General features: G+C 31.6%; 1 protein-coding gene across 1 annotated transcript; it reads left to right on the plus strand.

The window, feature by feature from the left end:
* Positions 1–2392: 2392 nt before the first annotated feature.
* LOC133195016 (sushi, von Willebrand factor type A, EGF and pentraxin domain-containing protein 1-like) lies at positions 2393–8328 on the plus strand. The gene is made up of 6 exons (XM_061330904.1): positions 2393–2701; positions 2812–2902; positions 4888–5067; positions 5341–5361; positions 7955–8134; positions 8252–8328. Exons 1-6 carry the CDS (start codon positions 2393–2395, stop codon positions 8326–8328), a joined length of 858 nt encoding a protein of 285 aa, XP_061186888.1.
* Positions 8329–23664: the final 15336 nt, after the last annotated feature.

Below are 23664 nucleotides of genomic sequence, written 5' to 3' on the forward strand. Positions count from 1 at the left end.
GTACTTTGTTAATAATTATAGCTATTTTAAGCTAAAGATAGAGAGATTCGGGCATGCAACTCATATAACTGAACACACAAAATGGATTATATATCAGGAAAAAATCACTTTATACGAATGTGCCATAGTGAACATTTAGACTTAGACTTTCAATAAATAATAGTGTACGGTGTTTAACAAGGTACACAGCACAAATTTATTACTTATGGTGTACCATCTTTTACAGTGGAGACAAAAGTCATTATAATGTAACGCAGAATTTGTCCAAATTTATTTAAACAAACAAACATAATATTCAGATCTACGCAGTTAAGGATATAAAACAAGAGAGTCTGAAGTGTTAAAGCCACGTTTTGGGAAAATTTAGGTTGTATTATATGTGATCAATATGCATTAAACATCGTGTAATCCGAATAAATATCTTGCTGAATTTTTGCATCTGAGGGAAGGGTTTGTCAATACATTTTCTCCCTTGTCTCTATTGTAGTTTGCTTCTGCCTGGTACATGTTTATAGATTTATGAAAGAAATGGATTCTACTATGAACACTTAGCTTAAATTTAACAAATTCTTTTGTGCCTTAATGAATGTAGAAATGTTCTTACAATTTTACAGGATTTTTTGGTTTAGCTGCAATGAACAAGGAGTTCAAAAGGAAAAAAAAATCAAAGGAAATCTAGAGATGTTCAGCTCTATATTTACAACGGTAAGTTTTTTTTAAATGATAATTATTATTTTAAAGATTCGTTTGAAACTAATTTGGGCATGTGTATAGTGTATGTCGTTAATACGTCAGAATTTGTTGTGTCAATTACTCTACTATCAAAATGTAAAGGTACATGTACACTGTAGACATTCATTTACATCTATTTAAACTTAATTAATAGGGTTCACTTAATCAGGGGAGCGTCAATGATGTCAACAAGCCCATATAAAAGTTGCAGATTCTAGGTAAAGCTGTTTCACTAATTGATACTACATGTATTTATTAAATTAACGCACTGGTATAATCCATTTCAAATCATACTCAAAATCCTTTTGTAAAGAAATAAATAGCTCACAATCACTTCTTAATGTTAAAAATTGCACACAATTTCGATACTTTTCTACATCAAGTTGGATAATGATTATTACCTTCTGAAGAAAGTGCTATTTTTACACCTGGGGTTGTTTAAATATATAGGATTGGATCAAAAAACAATGATTTAATTTTTCTAAATAAACGTTTTGAAAAGTATTTTACATTTTAAATATAGCTTTGTTTTATAGAAAAAGAAAGGATCTGTGTGTGAAAATTTGGAAAATTAATAAAAGAAAATCATCTAAAAATATTTTAATCATCTTCAGCATAACAATATGTCAATGGGCTATGTACAATGCACCATGAAGTCACTATGGCCCTTCTGTTCTTCATCTTCAGATTTGCAGTAGATATTCCCATGTAAAACTTTCATCACACATAGTAGCCCGACCCTAACCAATTGCAAGGGGGTAATGATTTGAACACACTTTAAACTACACTACCCGATGACATTTCCATATAGATAAGACTAATAATGGCTTTTCTTGACAAAAATATTTTTAAAGATTTATCACATAAATTCCTACGTAAAATCTTGATCGCCCATTGTGGTCCCATCCTCACCACATGGGGTTTTGATTTGATTGAACTCGAATCTACACTATTTCCATATAAATATGACTAATAATGGCTTTGAGGTTCTTCAGAAATAGATTTTTAAAGGACTTTTTCCTATATAAACTTTGATTACACTTTATTAAAAAAAATCTTGAATCTATTCTATGTAATAAACCTCTCAAATAAGTTTAAAGTAACCTTGTCTGTTTTGGTCTCACCCTACAACCAGGAGTTACGATTTGAATAAATTTGGATTAACTCTATGTAATGAAGCTTTCCCATAAATTTCAACTTTTCGTGACAAGAAGATGAAAGATGTCTTTCAATTTTCACTAGATATAATTCTTTTCATCTTCAATTGGAAAAGGGCAAGGCACTTCATCTGAACAAAATTGAATCTCCTTCAATCAAAGATGCTTTGTAGCAAGTTTGGTTAAAATTGACCCAGTCTTCTTCAGAAAAGGTCCAAGATGTGAAAAGTTTACAGACCATACAATACAAATCTAGGCAAAAGGAAACAATGGAGGAGGATAAATAACTTTTTATGTGCATGATCTGTGTTATCTTTCTATGTTCTTATTTAGAACACAATATAGAAAATCGATTATCACAAAATTTCTAAGAAGCGCATTTTTATTGGATTGTTATGTCTAAATCTAACTGGATATTCGTCAAACCAACAATCACGTGATGCAAAACTTACTGATAAATGGGCAAGTTTTGAACAGTTTGGAGTGTGGAAGATTTCTTAATTATGCAAGTACTTAAAGGGTGCTTCATATATGTATTTTTACTTTCTACTCTGGCAAACGGGTCTCTGAAGCATGCCTATGAAAGTTTACAATGGGGTAAGCGATTCGTAGGAAGATTACTGACCAATATTGTTCAGGTCAGTCCATTAGACTGTGCTGAGGAGTGCCTGGTTCGTTCTGGATGTCTGTCCTTCAACTACAGACGGGCTGCACTATTTTGTGAACTAAATTATGAAAATGGCACCAGTTCTGATACAAGGCTGACTAATGAAGACGGTTGGATCTTTGGTCGACGAGATTCTTGGCCTATGGTAAGTTGCAATGCATACATACACGTAAGCTATGGAATTTTAGTTAAAAAAATAGTAAAACTAGCTGACGAGAGAAAGAGACATTTTGTTTCATAGAACTTTTATTAAAGGAAATTACCGAGGAATGCCAGAACAAAAGATGTCAAATCAATGAAAAATGTATCTTGAAAGCTCTACACATCGCAGATTGTGAGATAGCGCGTAAGTAAAAATATGTAATACGAACTTACATTTTGCATGAACCTCTTTTCGAGCAAGGCACAATATTAATTTTATCTGTAAAACCGTTTAATTACTGTAAAGAATAATGATGTTTTAAGAAAGAAATTTCTCGGATGATTAACTCACAACAGGAAAATGCAGATACACATCTCCAATAATTGTCATTATACTGACTATAGTCGCTTGTAAAAATCAGTATGCCTCTGAAATCTACCGAATTCTTCACAGAATTCAACAGTTATTATAATTAAGACATATCTGTATAATATTTCACAGAATAAGGTAGATGTCAGTGTTGTGTAATGTTTGTGGAACTTGACTCCCAATCAGTATGACTATGAATGAACTTCTAGAAGAGCCATTCATTTTGTTTTCTAATTTCAATTTTAAGCAAATATGTTTTATAATGTTAAAATACATACATGTAGGATTTTCTAGTATAATTGGAAAAGTAAGATAAAATGTGAAGTGAAAAATGATACTTTTTTATCAAATAAAGAGAAACAACTGAAAGATAACTGAATGAAACCATGTACAAATATCTGCCTTTCAGCTTTCGAGTTGGTCTCTGAGTGATCACTGAATTATTAGATTACTTACAATCTCCTTTCAGTGACCCTTCAGTAGCCCTTTCGTCGACTGCATGGTATAATTCAATATTTCGTATGTTCAGTTACATCAAGTGCATTTTCCTGATTTGTATTTAGCAAATTTAAAATAAAAATCAATAGAATTTGAACAAACGAAAGTTTACACTGCTTAATCTGTTAAAAGGAATATATGGTAGATTCTTTATTTTACACGGTTACTTAATGCCGTGAATGGCTCTTTGACGTCAAATTGCAAGAACAATAATGCACAAGAGGGGGTTGAAGAGGAGATTTTACATGATTTCAGCACCATAAAAATAAAAGCGAGTGATTTTATTTCCTCAGTGGTGCTTCTCGCGAAAATACACAATAATTAATTCATCGTGTATATTTAGGAATCTAAAGTATTTATTACTGGAAAAGAGATGGTTTTCTTCCGTAGAAACTAGACGTTAAAATAGATTTTTGGGAGTTCGACTTTGGTCCATAATTCTATGCCTAACCAATAGGCGAGTTATCGAAACATTGTTTTTTTCTGGATAGCGAAATGTAGTTTTTTTGTATACTACAATACGATTAACGTATAATAATAAAATTGATCTGTTGAGAATAACAGACTTTAAATTCCCTAATTATAACTTGAAACATAGATAAATACATATTAGAGTTAATATATGAAAATTATTTATTGAGAATAAAAGATAAAAATTGGTTTCATTTCCAAAAATATTATTTGAAACACAGAAAATCATCAGAGCATTTGTATGAAATTGTCATCTGATTCTGGTAAAAAGTTGTACCAAATTATAAGAAAGTAAATTGCAAATTCCTCCTAAATAAACTAAAACAAATACAGCCGACTTTCCAGCGGACCAACTTATAGGCGAGTATATACGTTGATCATTTATTCTAGAAAAAAGTAATAATCGCTGGTATAGGGTCTGATTTGTTTTCTCTCCCTTTCTTTCTCTCTGAGCCAACTTGAAGATATTTTTTCAAAAAAAAATTAACAACGTAAGAATCTTAAGGTGAAATGATTGGTTTTGTATTTAAGTCAACATTAGAAATATCATAAGGTTAATCCTATCTTTTATTCCCCACTGTATCTGTATTACTTTTTTTTTTAATTTGATAAGTCGTGGAAGCTTTTCTAACGTATCTTTTTTCTCAAAAACTTGTATGAAATTAATTTCATATCATAGATTAGTTGATTGCTTTTCACATTGTCAAGAAAATACATTGCCACTGAAAAATGAAAAAAAAAAAAAAAAACTGAAAAAACCTTGGGTTTCTGACAAATTTCAAATTTGCATTTTTAATGGTTTACATCCATATATATTTCGATGAAATAAATTAAAATACTTTCATTTCTAGACTGTCATCCATCGAACCTTACCCTTCCAAAGAACGTCAAAAATTTCAGTTCTGACATAGCTTTAGATTTTGGTAGCAAACATAAGTTGTCCTGCTCAGACGGATATAATCAGACGGGAGACGGAATCGTTAAGTGCCTAAGGAACGGAACTTGGAGTGACGTCAACATAAGGTGTAATGGTCCGTATTTTTTTTTTTTTTTTTTTTTTTTTTTTTTTTTTGTTCATTAAGGAATAAAATTGTTTGGCATAAATGTTCTGCCATTGGAATTAAAAAAAAAAAAAAAAAAAAAAAAAAAAAAAAAAAAAAAAAAAAAAAAAAAAAACAGATAAATAATCAAGCTAGAATAGTAATTCGGTGTGCCTCGTTTGATACTACCTAACTTTTATTTTTTTCTCTAGAAATACAAATGTGTTCTGTATGAAACCATGGTCTTTATTTGTATCATTTCAGATTTATCTGCATCCTTACATAGTAGGTATCACTTCGGAATTTTGGAAATTTTTTTCTATGTTTTGAACATTTTTTGAGTTATTGTTAGTTTATATACCTTTGTTATAATTTTTCTAAGTAGAATACTACATGTTAGACTTTTACATTGTAAATTAGAAATTAAAAAAAGTACTGTAGATTTCTTATTTTTCGCTAGTATACTTAAGATAGCGAAATGGCTATATGACGTCGAATCGCGAGAATAATAATTCGCGAGTAGGCGGTTGATCAAAAGATTCCAAATGAATTTCAGTACAATAAATATAAAAGCCAGTAAATTAATTTCGAGATGCTTCTCGCGAAATTACGCGATAATTAATTCCTCGCGTATATTTAGGAATCTACGCAGCTAGGTTAAGGCTGTCCGAAGACTTAATATGCATTAAATATATACTATTTTATATTGAGCAATGTTTTGACTTAATTTGTAATCTATGTATACATACACGGTTAAGTTGTAAAGAAAGTTGAATAAGGTATTACAAAAAAGCATTTTTGTGATGTGACATGACTGTGTTGATCACGTGACGGACACTTATAAATTTTCTTAAATGTTGCACAAAAATCGCATCGGCACAAGTGAAAAACAAAATTATTGTGAACGGCTTCTTACATAAATCAATTAAACGTATTCTTGGGTATATATAAAGTGCTGGAGCAAGTCTGAATTTTATTTCATTAGAAAATATTTCACGAGGAATTCAACTTACCCACATACAAGGGGTCATTTTCCACTCTTCATCGCAATTTTTACAAAATAGGATATATTACATACAATCCCCCAGAAAAATTCAGTTAGAGGACATATTTCTCTAGAAGATTCACACAAAATATCTTCAATTAATCCTTATTATTCACTTGTGCCAGTCTAATATATATAAGATTTATAGATTCTAACTCTGTCTACAGACACGTTAGGGGGGCATTTCACATTCTTTTTTTTTTCAATTGTTTGAATACGTACAGTCATATTACTTAGACAAGAAAAAGTCATAACGATATTATACTGCAAATATTTACCATCATAACAGCCTTAAGGTATTCAATGTATAACGACCATATTTTGTATCTAATAAATGTACGGTCCTATAATTGTAATTATAGTATCATTTTGAAGGTGTTATGAAATAAAAATACTCCACCAAAGAAATTTGCTAAATTTTGATTATTGTCAAATTAATTGCACCTTGAATTTTACATTGAAGTCTATGGGCAATGCACGTGTTATTAAGATATTAAGATATTGTAAAATGTAATTTGAATTTCATTAAAAGCTCTTGGTGAAAATATGCATACACTCTCCCTTTGTTAAAATATGAAATAAAATTAATCATTTACCGCAGATATTTTGAGGAAATTAAAATTTTCTTCTTTGCATCAAGGGCAGATAACTCTTCAAAAACTTTTTAAGTGCAAAATGACCAGCTTCTTATAAGTTGTCAGTAATGTGAATTTGGTTCATTACACTTTCATCGTTATCTAGCAATGCATTTTTAACTAGTTTAAAATGATTCAAAATTGTTCAAAATCCCTTCATTATACATTGAATACCTTAAAACAACAATCCAGACACGTGAATTAAACATCAACGTAAAAAAATTCTACATGTGATGTGAAAGGTATGTAAAAGTTATGACACTTTCCCAGTCATCTCAGCTCAGATATGCAGTGACTTGACGTCATATGCCATTATGACGTCATATCTAGGTAGTTCAGAGAAGTTACTACGGCTGGTACACTGTGACATTGTTCGGACAGCCTTATCCTAGCCGCGTACACTAAAGGGATCTAAATCTCGAGAAAGAGAGCAGAGATGTTCATAATCGCCCTCCCCCCCCCCTTTAATTTTCAGGAATGGATGGGGGTTCTTAATACAATCTTAATAAAATATTCTTAAAAAGGGTGTTCAAATTGAAGATGGCAAACTAAATAGTCAGATCCAAATTGTTAGTAGAGGTTAAATCTTCTTTAAAAAGTTTTAGCACTATAGGACTAATTAATATTGAATATTTTAATCAAGCAATATCACTGGAGAAATATGGGACATGAACCAATTAATCATTTATACGTTCCAAAAATTTAAAGCGATAAAAACGTGTCCTGTGGAGTTAGGGTAAAGTCAGAATAGGGGCAAAATAATAGTACATAAATGTATTTATGATAGAATAACAATATTTTTCTCCAAAATATGGGGAATTGAGGACACGAAAGCGGGTTGAAAATAAACTATTTTTGCAGAATTCAGAAAATTATGGTTTTAGGATTGCAGATAATGATGAAAGATAGATTGGAATCATTCCATTTTGGTTTTGTTTTCTAAAGATCTAATAAATCTATATCATTATTTCATTATATATCATTATTTCATTATATATCATTATTTCATTATATATCAGATATATCATTATCTCTTTATCTATGGTGACTTAACTTTGAAAGGTCACCCGGGGGTGTGGTTTATTTAAATGTAAGACTTCTTTGCGAGGTCTAGGGATATTTCTTTTCTCTTTTACAATTTTATGGTTCTGTACTGAGTATTTTTTCTAGAATTTATCTTTTCATTTTGTTCCTTTAGAATGCCATCTTCAAAACTTATCTCTACCAGAGAATGTCAAGAATTTCACCTCCGATATTGCTGCAGATTTAGGAACCAGATATAACCTGTCTTGTGTTGACGGATATAATCAGATAGGGGACGGAAGGGTAGAGTGTCTGCGGAACGGATCCTGGAGTGACTTAAATATAACTTGTGAAAGTATACCTTTTTTTAGATTAATTAAATCGGCTGACTTTTTGCAAAAATTTGAAAAATTAATTTCGATTGATCAGTAACACAGCTATTGTGCGAAAGAAACATTTTTTTATGTTTTAGAAACCCTTCAGAGATGTTTCTACAAATACCAGAAAAATACAACGGTTAAAACGTACAGTGATTCCCAGGTGTGTTAATCGTTGGATATTTATATTAACTACAGAAATGAACTGAATGGTTCATTATTGTACCCATATATCTTTGTTTTCTAGACATAATATCTTGAAAATCAGAAATGTTATAGCAGAGACCTTTGTGCATTTTTCTATCCTCGAAGAAATTATAGGCATTAACCTACCTGAATATGATCTCCTATCTCAATTATAAATCTCAAATCAGGAATACTGCCAGAATCGGAGAGGATACCTTCTAGAAATTGAATCCAACAAAGAATTCCGGTTTATCTTGAGAGAATACATAGGTAAGTACATAAGATAATTTATTTTGGGGTCCCAGATTCACTCAGGTGACCTATTGCTATCTGTTTTTGTCCTTTAGCGTGCGCCGTGCGTCTTCAGTTGTCCGTTAACATTGGAACAATTTTAATCTTCTCTCGAACCACTCAACCAATTTAAACTTTTTTTGGGAGTTAGCATCTACAGTTAAAAGGAATCAGAAACTGTGAATTTCATGGCCCCTACCTTATTGGAGCCTAAGGGATGGGACCAAAAGCATCAAAATTAATGCAAGCTTTAAAAATCATATTCTTCACTTCTGGACACCAAGCAGTCCAAATGTTGGCATGATTACTATTATAATAAGCCTTGAGCCCTCTGAGCAAACACAATTTTTTTTTAAACATCAGAGATGGGATCAGGTCTCAAGGAGGAGTTAGCATCCCATTTTTGTTTGCCATTAATGTCTTTTCTGGTTAAATATCCAGATGTGAAATAGATGGGGTTTTTTCAAATTTTATAGGATTTTTTTTTTTTTTTTTTACGAATTTTGATATTTATTTCAAACACTTTGTTCGTTATTGTAAAAGTACAGTATTTGCCTATGAGCAATGGTTGAATTTATGCTGTGTTCAATTCTTTCTCATTGCAAGATACAACTGTACAGGAGATCTCTTCCTAGTATTTTATTAAAATACATTTACAGCTCCTTGAACATAACAAGTGGGAAGAAAAATAGCTTGACGAATATATGGACAGACCTTATGAATGAAAATTTTATCATATCCACTTTCTCTTTTGCAGGAAATGATTTCCTCACATGGATTGGTGGAAAACATATTCCGAGTGGCAGGTTTCTTAAATGGCAACATAGCCAGCTGGAAATACGAAGTAAAAGTTCTCTTGAAGTTCTAATACATCCCTTTACTGTCGACGACCAACCCATAGATGGGCATGTGGGAATTTGCTGTTTCTTTCTGACTTCTAACCATACTCAGTCTCGGAAAATTAGGTATCAGAAATGTAGTGAAAAGATACCTGCACATTATTTGTGCGAGTTTGACGATTGTCAATAAGACTAGAAACTAATTTGTCTTACATCGTTGTTATATTAAATTACTACTGCAACAAGGTCTTTTAGATCTGAAGCAATGCTTTCATTTAGTAAACTGTTTTTTTTTTTTATTTATTAATCATTGTGTTAAAGTTACAGGGTATATACAGTTTAATGTGTCACTATACAAAACAATTGCTCAAGCATAAAGGACCCGAAGAACAAAAGTTGCAAAAATCGATTCTAGATAATCTTTTTTTTTTTTACTTTTATACCAAAACAGCGCGCAACTTATGTGCAAGTAGTCATATTATTTGCTCTGAGTACATGATATTGAATATTGTGAGGAAGTTACTTATTTTTCTATTAATAGAATGTAATGCAAGATTGTATTCAAGTTTAATTACACGGGGAGGGGAGGGGATAAATGGACTTTATTTATTTACATGTTTTTATTTTCTTAATGCATAAACAATGATAGCTTACTAACTTCCTCTTTTTAAATGACTAACTGATTCTGATACAAAAGTTATATATAATGTTTGCATGTTGAGAAAAAATTGGAACATATTTTTCTTAGAATTGGAGAAACAGTCATCTCTTTGACAAACACGTTGATAAATGTATATGTATAAACATGTAGATGCAGAGTTTACTTATTTACTATTTTGAATCAAAGGGGGCGAAAAATTCGGTACATTTAGTGCCTGAAGTTATTTCAACAGTCAGTAAATTTACACATGTGGACGTTATTCTTGAAAAACACTTACTAAAAGAATACACAATGAAATATATTTTTCAGTGCTTAATAAGTATAGAATGTTTGAAGGAAGTTTAGATACCATATTTTCTTGACAGAAAAATGGTGCCTTTTTCTCATAAGGACACACATGTATCGGTAGTTTTATTTGTTATCGGGTTGGTTGTCTGTTCATTCAGCTAGTTTATATACGTATTTATCAATTCCACTATAATCTAACGAAATTATATCTTTGTAAACCTAAAGGGTTTAGAATGGACATTTTATCTGAACATTTTAAACTTGGAGTATATTCATAACATAATTATTTTAGTTAATAATAGCGAAAGTAAAATAAAATAAAAGTTTGTTAAACAGGGGTGTACATTGTGTATACCACATGCAGTGATTTTATAATTGGAAAAGAGACTTTAACATCATGAACTATAATTATATTGTTAGAACAAATTGGATATTGTTATTGATACAATGAACTATAATTTTGTAAACTCATTTGTAATAGAATTTTTCAGAATAGACCAATCAAGCCCATCGATACTAAGTAATAAAATTTGCTTGGTTTAACATCCCTCTCGAGAATTTTTCACTCATATGGAGACGCCACCACTTGCCGGTGGAGAGCTGCAAATTTAATCCTATGCTCGGCACTTAGCAGTGAGAGATCGTTTTCGTGCCAGCACCTACTGCGACACGGGACCTAGGTTTAAAGGGTCTCATCCGAAGGACCGGTCTCCACGTCCCACAGTGGGATTCGAACCCGCGACGTAAGGATCAACTCCTTACTTTGCGACTCTAGAGCAGACATTGCGCCACGCGGGTGACAGTAATGAAATTTGAACGGAAATGTAAAGTTACTATAAAGATTCTTGATTAAGAGTAATAAAATTGGGAACTTTGAAGCAGATAAGTAAAAGAGCCTAGGGCTAGAACTCCTGTGGTGCAGAGATGGAGACTGAGTCCATAAATATTATTAATGAAGGTATACCTGGATTATAGGGCGATGCCATGTTGGGGTTCATCGTTCAACGGATAGACCTACGGACTAAGCGTAGGTGGTATGGCAATATATTAAGTCAGCCAATGAAAAGTTACTTTTATATCGGGGACCATGAATACCCTCTGAGCACAAAATACCCTGTTTCGTCGGAAAACGGTATTCTATTCTTCAATTCTTTCTTTCTTTTGACTATTCTTTGACATCTATCGACTCTCGTTTGGAATATTCTTTCGATTACATTTTGGACTCTAATTTTCGGACATCACCTTGATTGTTACTTTGGAGTTTTAGTTCTACGCTCTTCTGAAATATTTGGGACGGATCTTTAAAACTTTTGCTATAACCAGTGTATTGGTCTATTCGGATGAGATTTCAGAAACTAGCATTTAAAAATCTATACGATCACGGTAGTTTAATAAACTTTTCAAAAAACTTATAAACTTTGTTATTGGCTTACATCTTACACAGAACACTGACGCTACTTCACTTTTTGTGCTGAAACTTTAAAGTTAAGGTTTTAAAATCAGGGATTCAAGTTTTCATTCATTTATCTTACAAATATTCAATCAGTAATTTACAGTATATAATCATGTTACAAGTAAGGACATACGCAAAGAAATTTTGTTGAGATGTGAGTTATACACCTTTAGAACCCGAATAAATCAAGGAAACAATAAACTGAAATTTTAACAAAATTTAATAATCAAAAGTAAATTTTTACAACAAAATTAATAAAAATAATTGAAATGAAATGTCTCTCTGCAGACCGTACTGGGAAGTGTCCAGGAAAGAGTGATTAACTGATCACAACACCTCTGTTTAACATTTTTAGAATTTTGGTGTTAAAGTTTCCTCACACGTATTTTTTCATAAATCAAATTGAATATAAATTCTCAAATAGCACACAAATCACTGTTTCTTAAACTTTCACAATGCTGTTTGGATTATCTTTGGATTTAATCAATATAATTTTCAAAGTGTTGAATTCTTTTTATCACAGCTTTTAAGGAAGCTCTAAACACTGCACACTAAAGGGTTCTATTTGTAGGGTATTTTTATTGAGTTAGAGTGACCTGCCCTTGGAAGAAAATAGAATAAATGGGAATCTACAATTAATGACACAATTTCTTATGAATTAAAGTATTCTAAATGTTATGTTAGACCAAGATTAAGTAATTGAATACCTTGTTTCCATTAATTTTTCCCGATGCAAGTAAACAACAGTGATTTCTGTTCACAAATAGTTCATTGTCTTTGAACAATTTTTCTGCAGAAATAAGGCAGGTACCCTATGTTGAAAATGAACTAGATACACTGAATATGTGCACCTTTATATGCTATGTTTTTCTCAAAGTCCAAAAAGCATTTTTCATTAGTGTTTAGAGCTTCCTTAAATGCTGGTCCCGAGTTGTCCGTTAGGACTGCCGTATCTGACTCTGTCTTACATGTACTGTTGTAGCTGCATAATCAAGACTCTCCCTCTCGCCCTGGACTGGCATTGTATCAATGGAATTTAAGTACCCCGCCCAAGACCTGTGTCATTTTAGAAACGGGACGAAAACCCGAGGAAATAGGACCCTGGGGGAAATAGTGAAAAACAACCATACTAAATGTGTAGATTCAAACTATATAAACATATTTACAAATTATATTTTCATTCCCGTAAATACCAGATGTACTTTTGAGCACCCGCCCCGGCTACTTCAGAACAAGCCAAATAGGTTTAATCTTGGCTGTGACTTCCCGGGTACTACTCGAATTCGAGCTCTCAGGTAGATAAAATTGCTAATCGAGGGCTCCCCACAGGATAATGATCAATATATATTATCATACGATAGGGGTATCTTATGGGATAAATTTAGTTTGTTACAAGTTTGAACTTTGTCTTTTTCTCTGGAGTTGAAGAGTTCCAATGATTAAAAGAACTGTCTAAAACAAGTTTGGATAAACAAAACATCTAGAATATATGTTTAGTAATTTTAGTATACCGGTATTTTTCTATGAATTATACAAGAATTTTCATCAATTGGTATCTTTTCAAAACCCCTGGTAATACATGCTGATTATTTGATTACGAACATGATGGCACAATAATTTTTAATTAAGAGTATGTCCTTATGCTCTGACGACTCTTCCCTGAATATCTGTTTTGTATTTCTTTGTTACATTTCAAAAAATATTCGTAACTATTATATAGTGTACGTTGGAATTTTTCAACTATGATCAAATAAAAACGCCAAATATTGTAATATTTGCCATTTTAAGCTATTTCCAAAAGGATTATGTAGGAAACATCATTCTCTGGTACATGTACCTTGCGCATAATAAATGCATATTGTGGATATCATCTTCACAGATCTTAATATGTACTACTTATAATGACAAAGTAGCATAATTTAAAGGTAGACTCTTATATCTTTAAGTTCCATTAATGTACACAATATTCATTATTCACAAAGGCATTTTTAACACTTTCTTCCTTACATAATACAATGAAAATTAAAACATTATGTTTCAGTCTTCAAAAATTAACAATTGATAGATCAGAAAACCAACACACATTGGATTTTCATTTAATATTAACGTTATGAGGGTATATGCTGAAGTATATTTGGTCCTTGAAAAGAAATTGTCTCAACCGAAGATGTAAGCCAAGTCAGTGTGATTTTTTTTTTCAAAAAACCTCATCCATCTTTATAGTATTGTAATATTAGCAAACTAAACATGCCCATCATTTCACAATTAGCATTTTTTAAATAATCAGTAAACGTTCTTTTTTTTTTGGGCTAAACTAAGCAAAGCGTTGGATTGTCGTTATTTATGTTGTATGAAGTCATTTACGAAGCTGTATCAATGGACATATGAAAACAGTTACAAGTAATAGATCACTTTGAAGGAGGACATGAATTTGAATTGATATCTGGTCTGTCGGTCCCATAGTAGCAATATTATATCATCAAGATATCATTGCGCCAATTGATTCGGTCATGCTATGACCTTTGACCCTCTAGTATGTTTTCACAGAATAAAACATATTTCCTCTTGAATAGGTTCACTTCAGAAAAAATATTTGCAAATGTAGGTATATGAGAAAAACGAGTTCTACTTTCTATCTGTATGGAATTTCAGTGATTCAGAAAGCACGATTTTTATTTTCTGACAGCACTTTCATGCTGATGAAAAACACAGGTCCAAAGAAGAATGTACGGTTTGGGCTTTATTGTGCCCTAAAAAAATATTTTCAAAAAGTTATGGAATTGCCTTAAATATGAGTTGAATATATGAATGTGATAAATCATGAAATAATGCAGCATGAAGGAGGACCATTCTGGAAATATGACGTCATTTGGTACATTTCAAAAAGTTATGGAATTGCCTTAAATATGAGTTGAGTATATGAATGTGATAAATTATGAAATAATACGGTATGAAGGAGGACCATTCTGGAAATATGACGTCATTAATTTGGTACATTTCTAAGTTTTTCACAGAAAAAAGTCTCAAAAACTGACTCATTTCTAGGGTTATTTTCCCTAAGAAAATAGTGTCCACAGCCATCGCCCAGTGCAATTTTTGGATATGCTGCGTAAAGTCCTTTGAAAAATCATATATCTGAAAATCTCTATATTGTTCATGACGCCACAAATAGCATTTAGGAAGTCACTTGAGAAAAACGATGTTGTATGTTATTTTTGCATGGAATTTCAACGACTCAGAAAGCATGAGTTTAAATTTCACCTTCATATTTTTGAAAAATACTGGGCAAGATTTGTATTGAAACCGTACCTTGATCTTTGTATTTTACCCATACCTTGTTCTTTTAAATACTTTGCTCACTCCTAATACGCTGGGATCAAGATTCTGAATTTCTAGGATGTTGCCGACAAAACTAGAAAGACCTAAGCCATTTGAGTGACGAAAATATTACGTGACATGCAAAGTCGTCTTTCATGAGGATGCAAACGATAGCTTTATGGCATGGAAACGCATTAAATCCGTGTTTGTGTGTTTTTTAATTAAGTTGCTGCTATGCCAGTTAAGCCATGTTGCTATGCACCGCGTAGGATTATTGGGAGTTTAGAATTGTTTCACATGGACTCATAAACAGTTGTTTGAATAATGTGCAGATTTCAATCCAAATTATTTTCTCTCTTTTTACATGTAAGTCTATAGAGCTCGCTAGGCAAGCTATACAATATTGTATCAATGTCATATTTGAAACTACATGAAAATAGCCTGTACATACGTTGTAAGCATGAGGCAAAAAATCGTTTCCATTATCATTTTGTTTAAGCTTATAACTATATTAAAAATGAACATTTTATGAAATTTATAAAACAGGGTTTTTTTTTTTTTTTTTTTTTTTTTTTTACTTTCTGTGTAATCAAGATCAAAAGCATTTAGCGCATATCTTTTGCTGAAAGAATAAGCAATGATATATTGCAGTTAAACGATTGACTAATAATTATAATAGAACCACTTAAGAATTACGTTCTTATAAGGAATATGATTTTTTTATATCCATTTTTGTCCTCTCGCATTGTGATTATAATTTTATAATTTTTTTTGAACATTTGAATATCCGAATACAAATTTAATTTTTAGCATGATAAACCGTTTACTTTGATAGCCCATATTGTAAATGACACAGAGTTTCAAATACTCTGTTGCTTTTATACTGTAAAGCTGTATATCTTTAAATAAGATTTATTCAACTCTAAATTAAATATTCTCAAAGTTTAAGGGTTGGGTCATAGAATATATGGGAAAGGTAAAATAAAAAAAAATAAATAACCCTTGCAGACTGCCTCTTATTTCTGACAACTACACTAGAAGGATATTTAATAACATTGTATTCTCAGAGTTGTGTGGTTTTAATAATTGGATTGTATTTTGTTTCACGAGAGAAACAGTCCTACCCCCCCCCCCCTTTTTTTAGCATTGGTAATTTTATGATACGTGTATAATGTTAAGTGTTTTATATTTTGTCCGAGTATGTTTAATCTTTATGATATTTCCTAGTTTATTTACTCATTGAAGTTATATTATATCTGAAGTATTTTCAGTGTATACATAGTCGTTTTAGAACAAGAAAAAGAACAATAGATGAAGTATCAGTTTTTTGTCGAATATTTGTTATGTTTTATCATTGCTACTCAATAAGGTATACATGTAGGTTTGGGGATAATTTTTCATCTCCTGTAAATGGATAACTTTTTAATGCAAAGTTGAATAGATTATATAAACAATAAAAAAATATAGGAAATTAAAATACATATGCGTGATACATATATGATATGTAACTTAATATTGAACGCTAATTTAAAAAAAAAATCTAATGTTACAAAGAATAGTTTGTACTTTGAAAAAAAAAACAACTTAATATTCGTCAGCAATAAAGAAAAAGTTTAAATAGAGAATCCAAACTTCAGAAAGAAGGGTTAGAAAAAGGTTTCAGAAAAGTAATGGGATGAACTGAAAAAATAAACCATATTGTGAGTTCTCGTACGTTTATTTTATTATTACTAGATGAAATCCCGCGCAAGCGCGGGGAATTGAATTTATAACACTACCGACAGAAAATATATTGTAGTTTCTACTGACAGCCTACAGGCTTATAGAAGGAAAAAATACTTTGTTCAAAAAATGTACGTCTCCACCCCCCACCCCCTTTTTGTAAAAACTTAAAAAAATAACAATTTCATTCAATTGACGTTTATTGTGAAACCTGTTATATACATGTAATGTTATGGATATTGTACTTCAGATGCTCTTATTTCACTTCCGCCAAGGATAAAAGGAGCGAATACACATGTATGCACATTTTACTGATAAATTGATGGGGGGGGGGGGGGGTTAAAAATCACAGGTACTTGGGTCTTGGTTTATAAATATGTATGTACCTTATTGATATGCAAAAAATGTACTCTACCTTTTTTACATATCAATAATGTACCCGGTACATACATATTTACAGTGTATATACCAAGACCCAAGTAGCTGTGTAAAAATAGCTGCTTAACGCCCTATGAATAGGCCAAGTATTTGACACAAAAGACTGTATTCAGAAAAAAACTTAAATGTATTGATTAAAGCACAAAATTTTACAGCTTTAATTATATTTGAACAATATCTTATTCATTAAATTTCTCTTTTCATGTAAGCAAGTTTATTACGAAGTACAAATTGTACTTTGGGTTCGTTGCCAGGATACTCTCAGTAAGGAAAATACAAATTTTACCGATAAAGTTACAAATTTTACCGATAAATTTTAGAAAAACCTACTACATATATGTAATAGTCTTTCGATATATAAATATATTCACAACTTATAGTGTTATCAATGATTTACCATTATTTCAATGACCATTCACACAAAAGCTCTTTTTTATTTTCATGCAGCTATAATCGCCTTGTTTTTCTTTTTAACTTCGGGCTCGATGCTATCTGATGTTCTAGAAGCTTTCGTCAATATTAAGATCGGCGAATGACGAAAATGATTTGCACATTTCCCTTTTTAATCGGTTATCACAACTTATTTCTTTTATATCATTTAAATCAAGTTTTGATTGAATAATAAAGTGATGACGTTTTATGAAATAAATAAACGATTGCTTGTTGTCAGTTTCATTAAAAACTGCCAGTAACTTAGATCCGCCAACCGGAAACGCCACCGTACTCACGTTTTTGCTATTTCATGGCTGTTTATAGAAAATAAAAGTAGACTTTTAATTTAATGTACGACACTTACTTTGCGAGTGAAATCTAAATATAGTTTACGGACATCATCTTGTATATAGTGTATTGTTAGAGGAGTAAGTAAGAACTCTGATGCACCCGTTTCGGAGTTTATTTGCAAAATGTATTAATTTATAAGTATAGATTATTCCGACAATCTTAAGAACGAATTTCTCACTTTCCGCATACAACAACCTCTGCTGGCGTCAGAACGCTGCTGAATCCTTCGATAATTTGAATCTCAACATGTCGTCCAACTGTGGAATATGGACAAAATAATGCGATCCGCTCTGCGTCCTTCGCAAATCCGGTATAATAACCACAGACAGTCATAACGTCTAGGTTCCTGCCCACTTTTACAACAAAATCATGAAGTTGCTTGCTTAATACAAAAATAAAGTGTAAACAGAACTATGTCAACTCATTTATGTAGTGCACACGAAATTTAAATTAAAGTTTCCTTCTATTTTAATTGGAGTGAAAGGTTATATATGAGGGCAATTTTTAAAAATATTTATGCATTATTTATCAATCATTCTGATTGTTTAATTGGATATAATTATTTTTCGGTATTGCTTCATTGCATATTACATTTTTCTGATAGAAATCTAGCTCATAGCTAGGTTAATTAATTCTAAGTAACATTAACTGTTTCGAATCAATCAAAAGAATTGTCAATGTCTCTGTTTGCTATTTGTGAAATATTCAAAATTCTATTCTGAACACTTCTGCTTAATTGAAAATTGAATGCTGATTCATGTAATCATGTTGCAAAAGCTTTGAAAAATTATTTCTTTATTCTTAGCTACAATGAAGCACAGATCTTTATGATTTTTCCTTTAAAATAACCGTGTAATTTGTATTTCTATATAGAAAGCATCGAGAGAATAAAATGAAGAGTATATACCACAACAAGGTTGTCTGGAAAACACCTCTATTTGAAATATGTGGTAAACCTTTCCAAGATCAATCCGAAGATAGGGATTATTTTCATCCGCTGTATGGGCATGATCTGAAAAGATTCCGTTAACGGCATTAGATCCTGGCCATTGTGTGTTATTTAGATATGAACTAAGGGTCACAGGTTTTCGATACGCGACATTACTATAAACAGTTTCTATGCTTGCATTTCCACAGTAGAAAAGTGATAACACGAAAAATAATATACGTATCATGACTGAATTTTATCTGATTTAGACTAAATTATTCTCTTTATATATAAATCATTTTCTATTGTGTAAATCCAAGCAATTTTCGGTAATCAAAGTGTGCATGTACGTCATATCTCTTTGTTTTCAATATGCTGCGTAGAACTTTCTACTTCTGATTTCTATTACTTAGGATTGATAGATGTATGCAAATGTCTATGGAAAAACCTGCATTCGAGAAAACTTCAAAAACAAGTAAAATAGTTCCCCCCCCCCCCCCACCAAAAATAACACGTATTTTAAAATGTTAATTTATTTGAGCGGATTTTATACTTAAAATAGAATGATAATTAATACAATAACTTATCTTGTGATTCATTATGTGTGTTAGTTTTTTTCTAATTAATATCAAAGGTTAATTGATCTAAACGAACGAATACATAAAAAGTAATAGGATTTACTAATATTGGTAAAAGTATCATAGTCAATCATTGTCAATTATTTCCCTTCATGGAAAACATTAATACTATTAGAATTTAAAAAAAAAATAATTATTTTTTTTTTTTAATGTCTGTATTCGTTACTGTTTATGCCCAAATTTTTGATCGCTGGAAAAATGTTTTGAATAGAAAAATCCTGAAGACATTAACTAATAACAAGATCATTTACTCAAATAAAGCTATCTTTTATCATATCTCTATGAAGTTTTTGGAAATCAAGATTTCTAAAAATCTGTTACTTTTCCCATGGGCACTTATTGCATCACGTTATTAACAGACCTATTTTTGTATTTAGCTAAAGCCGAATTTATTCAAAAACTTGCACAAAAAGAAGAAGTTTCTTGCTATGGCCTTCATTCAAGATTAACGTATATCGAAAACGTCTTATTAATTCACAGAATACATTTTCATTCGTACGGTAATTTGATATATCCACCTCATCTCAAAATAAAAGGCACAACAGATTCTGACACATCTGTTCCATATTTGGAATATATATATATATATATATATATATATATATATATATATATATATATATATATATATATATATATATATATATATATATATATTCTTCACAAATAATCACCGCTTATTTTACATGTAGATCAATTAAATTTTGGAATATCAATAAAAACACAATAAAACAATCTCAGTATGAAGACATTGTTCTAGTATATTTGATTTATCCATTAACATTCAAATAGTACTTATTACTATCGCATTTTGAAGTAAAAAAAATGCTGTTTTACGGAAAACTTGTACTTCTGAATTACGATTACACAAATTCAGGTTTTTCCATGCACATATTTACACATAGATCTATCAATCCTAAACAATGAAAATTTTGATAATGTAACATATTTACGCACCGTACGCGTATAATTAACTATTCAGATGTGACGTATATGTTTACTTTAATTTACAGGAAATTGCTCGGATAAACTCATTGAAAAAAAATATTTGAATATAAGGAGTCAGGTAATACTATAGCAGATTAATTTTGATGAGAATGAGTGGATTCCTGATCGCGATTTCTTTTTTCTGTTATGGAGTAAATGCTCTTAGAAATGTCGCGCAACAGAACATGTGACTCTTAGTTCATATCTTGACAACACAAAATGGCCAGGATCTAATGCCGTTAATGGACTTTTTACGGATCATGCCCATACAGATGAGGAAGATAACCCCTATCTTAGGATTGACCTTGGGAAAAATTATAACATACATCAAATAGAGGTCTTTTCCAGACAATCTTGCTGTGGTATGTTTTCTTTGCATGTATTTTATCGATGTTTCAGTTAATTGGTTTTTGAGATACTACAATTAGAAAGGATATTAAAGATCTGTACCTTGTCAGTGCAATAGATGTTTGAGTTTCATGACAAAAAAATGGTTGCCAATAAAGTCCTGTAAATTGAAAAACCTAATTTTTCCTTGGTTTATTGAAAAAGAAAAAAATAACTTGTATCACGAAAAATATTTATATAATATGTTGAATTCTGAGGACATAAGCTGCATGAGAATTAAGAGAGAAAAACAATTCTGATCGCTTAATTAAACGAATTATCATTCAAGTTCAAAATCATTTTCTATGTCATAGACTTTCACATCAACACACACACACACATACGTGTATGGACTCCGATCTGGGGACTCTGTCATAAAAACTTAAAATGGGGACTAAGCGATTTCATGACATATTTGGTATTGTTTAACTCATTTTACTTCGTAGGTATCCTGGTTTAAGTAGATGGAGTGAGTCTTTGAGATTGAATGATATTTCCATGAATTTAGAAAATGGGGACCAGGAAGTGCCAATCTGAGGACTCTGTGTAAAATTAGGGGACCCATCTTCTCATAAGCAAACAGAATTGGGGACCTAAACTCAGTCCCTCATACACAAACAGAGAAAAATGGGGACCCTAATTTATAAATCAAAATTTGGGTTGGGTAGACTTATGAAACGCACGGTGTTTATTTATTTGGTGTCTGTTTTCGTGCCATATATGGCCAAAAATATACATGTTTTTGTTATACACTGAATTTCTGTAATTTGGTTGACTTGTACATACAGGCCTTTTATAACTCCAAATTCGCATCTTGTGGCATAGCTTGGGGTCGATCAATGTGGAAGCATAAAATGGCGGGGAGGGGGGGGGGGGAGCATAAAGCCCCGATGGGACCAAGCCGAAGTCCAGGGGACTCTGGGTACGAAGCCTCTGGAAGCTGGTGCATTTTAGATAAGTGACGATAGACTTAAAAAGATTTATAACATTTTAAACCATAAAATGTTAAATGCTAATCAATACTTTTTTTCTAAATACCTTTTGTAGTTATTATTAATGATATATATTGTCATAAATGCTTTTGAAATTTCAATCATACATGCATGTTTTCATGAACTCGAGTCCTATAAATTATATATTGAAATGATATTCATAAATTAATATAAATTGAAAAATTAAAACATTAAACAAATAATGCCAAATTTTACTACAGTTCAGTGTTCAGTATTTTCTTCGGAGAGTGTTTTAAATTTATTTTTGAAAAGCATTTTAACTCTTTATGAATTCATTTTCCCCACCGAACAATGTGGAAGCACGTGCTTTCGTGCTACAATGGAAGCTACGCCCTGTTAGTATTTAACACGTTTTCTCTCTTGAACTTCTTCAGAGTTTTGCAATTTCAAACTGAAGGCCGTGGTCACAAAGTAGTAAATATACCTTAAACTTATTAAGGATGAGGGCGCATTTGATTGATATTTGGCAGGAATCTGGGCGTATTTGAAAGTCAAACTTTCAGCATTCTTTTTATGAATTGAGTTCTTCTGAAAAAGGAAAAGGAAATATTTTCCAAATATTGTTGTTCTGATTTGCTGAAGAATAACTTGAAAATTGGCTAAATGAGTCATGTGGTTCAAAATGTTACCTTTTAAACTGCTTTATGAAAGTTCTAAAATACATGTAGATAAATATGTATAAGTTCAGTAGCACTGAGAGCGAAACCATTTGAAACTTTGATATACTTGCACATGTAGATGAAAATACATTTGACTATACCCTATTATCTTACTGGTGTTATTATGTATTTGCAGTGTTACTATGTTATCGTAATTATTAAGATAAGCGAACATAAATGATAAACTGAAGAGGTATTTTAATGAAAATGCAACTTTTTCCTTATCGTCTCGAGCAACGGTCCGGAGTCGTAGAATTACTGGCCTGGAAGGATTTTCTACGGTCGAAAAATGACCCTTCTTGTCGTAAAATATTGACCTGGGTCATTTTTCTTCGTAGAAAAATGACACCTTGGTCAATACTCTACGGGGGTCACTTTTCGTTGTTACACCGGAGTCCGCATTTTGCTCTCTTCTGAAAATGGGAGAGGATTATAAATTTTGGCTGTGCATTGTTTGCACCAATGCTTTTTCCTATGTGTGTAACTCTGTAAAGCCTGTCCAGGTGTGGTCAGCCGACCAAATTATGGATATTTTAAATAATTATTTAAATGTTCCATAAACACGATTCCTGTGCATCACATGTCAAATACGCCCATATATAGCACTGTGACGACGAATATTGACCTCTGAGGAAAGATGACTGGGTGTCAATTTCACCGATCGATATTTCTTGCCTTCTCATAAATGTTTCAAAAGAGCTATATGTCCGTGTGATATAATGAGATCACATACTTTGGGCTGTGTATCCGTAGTTTTGGTATAAAAAGATATGTTGTTGAACTAAAAAGAGAGAATGTTGACAGTGAAATGTCCAAAGTAACGAGGAATGTGGTTTTCGAATTTATTAACAAGTCCCAGCGATGGCAATGATTAACATGAAACAACAAGTAACCAGTCGGATGCGGCCATTGTCTCC

This window comes from Saccostrea echinata, unplaced genomic scaffold (genome assembly GCF_033153115.1).
Source record: "Saccostrea echinata isolate AGI-Se365-2 ecotype Australia unplaced genomic scaffold, CSIRO_AGI_Sech_v1 ptg000029l, whole genome shotgun sequence".
Lineage (NCBI taxonomy): Eukaryota > Metazoa > Mollusca > Bivalvia > Ostreida > Ostreidae > Saccostrea > Saccostrea echinata.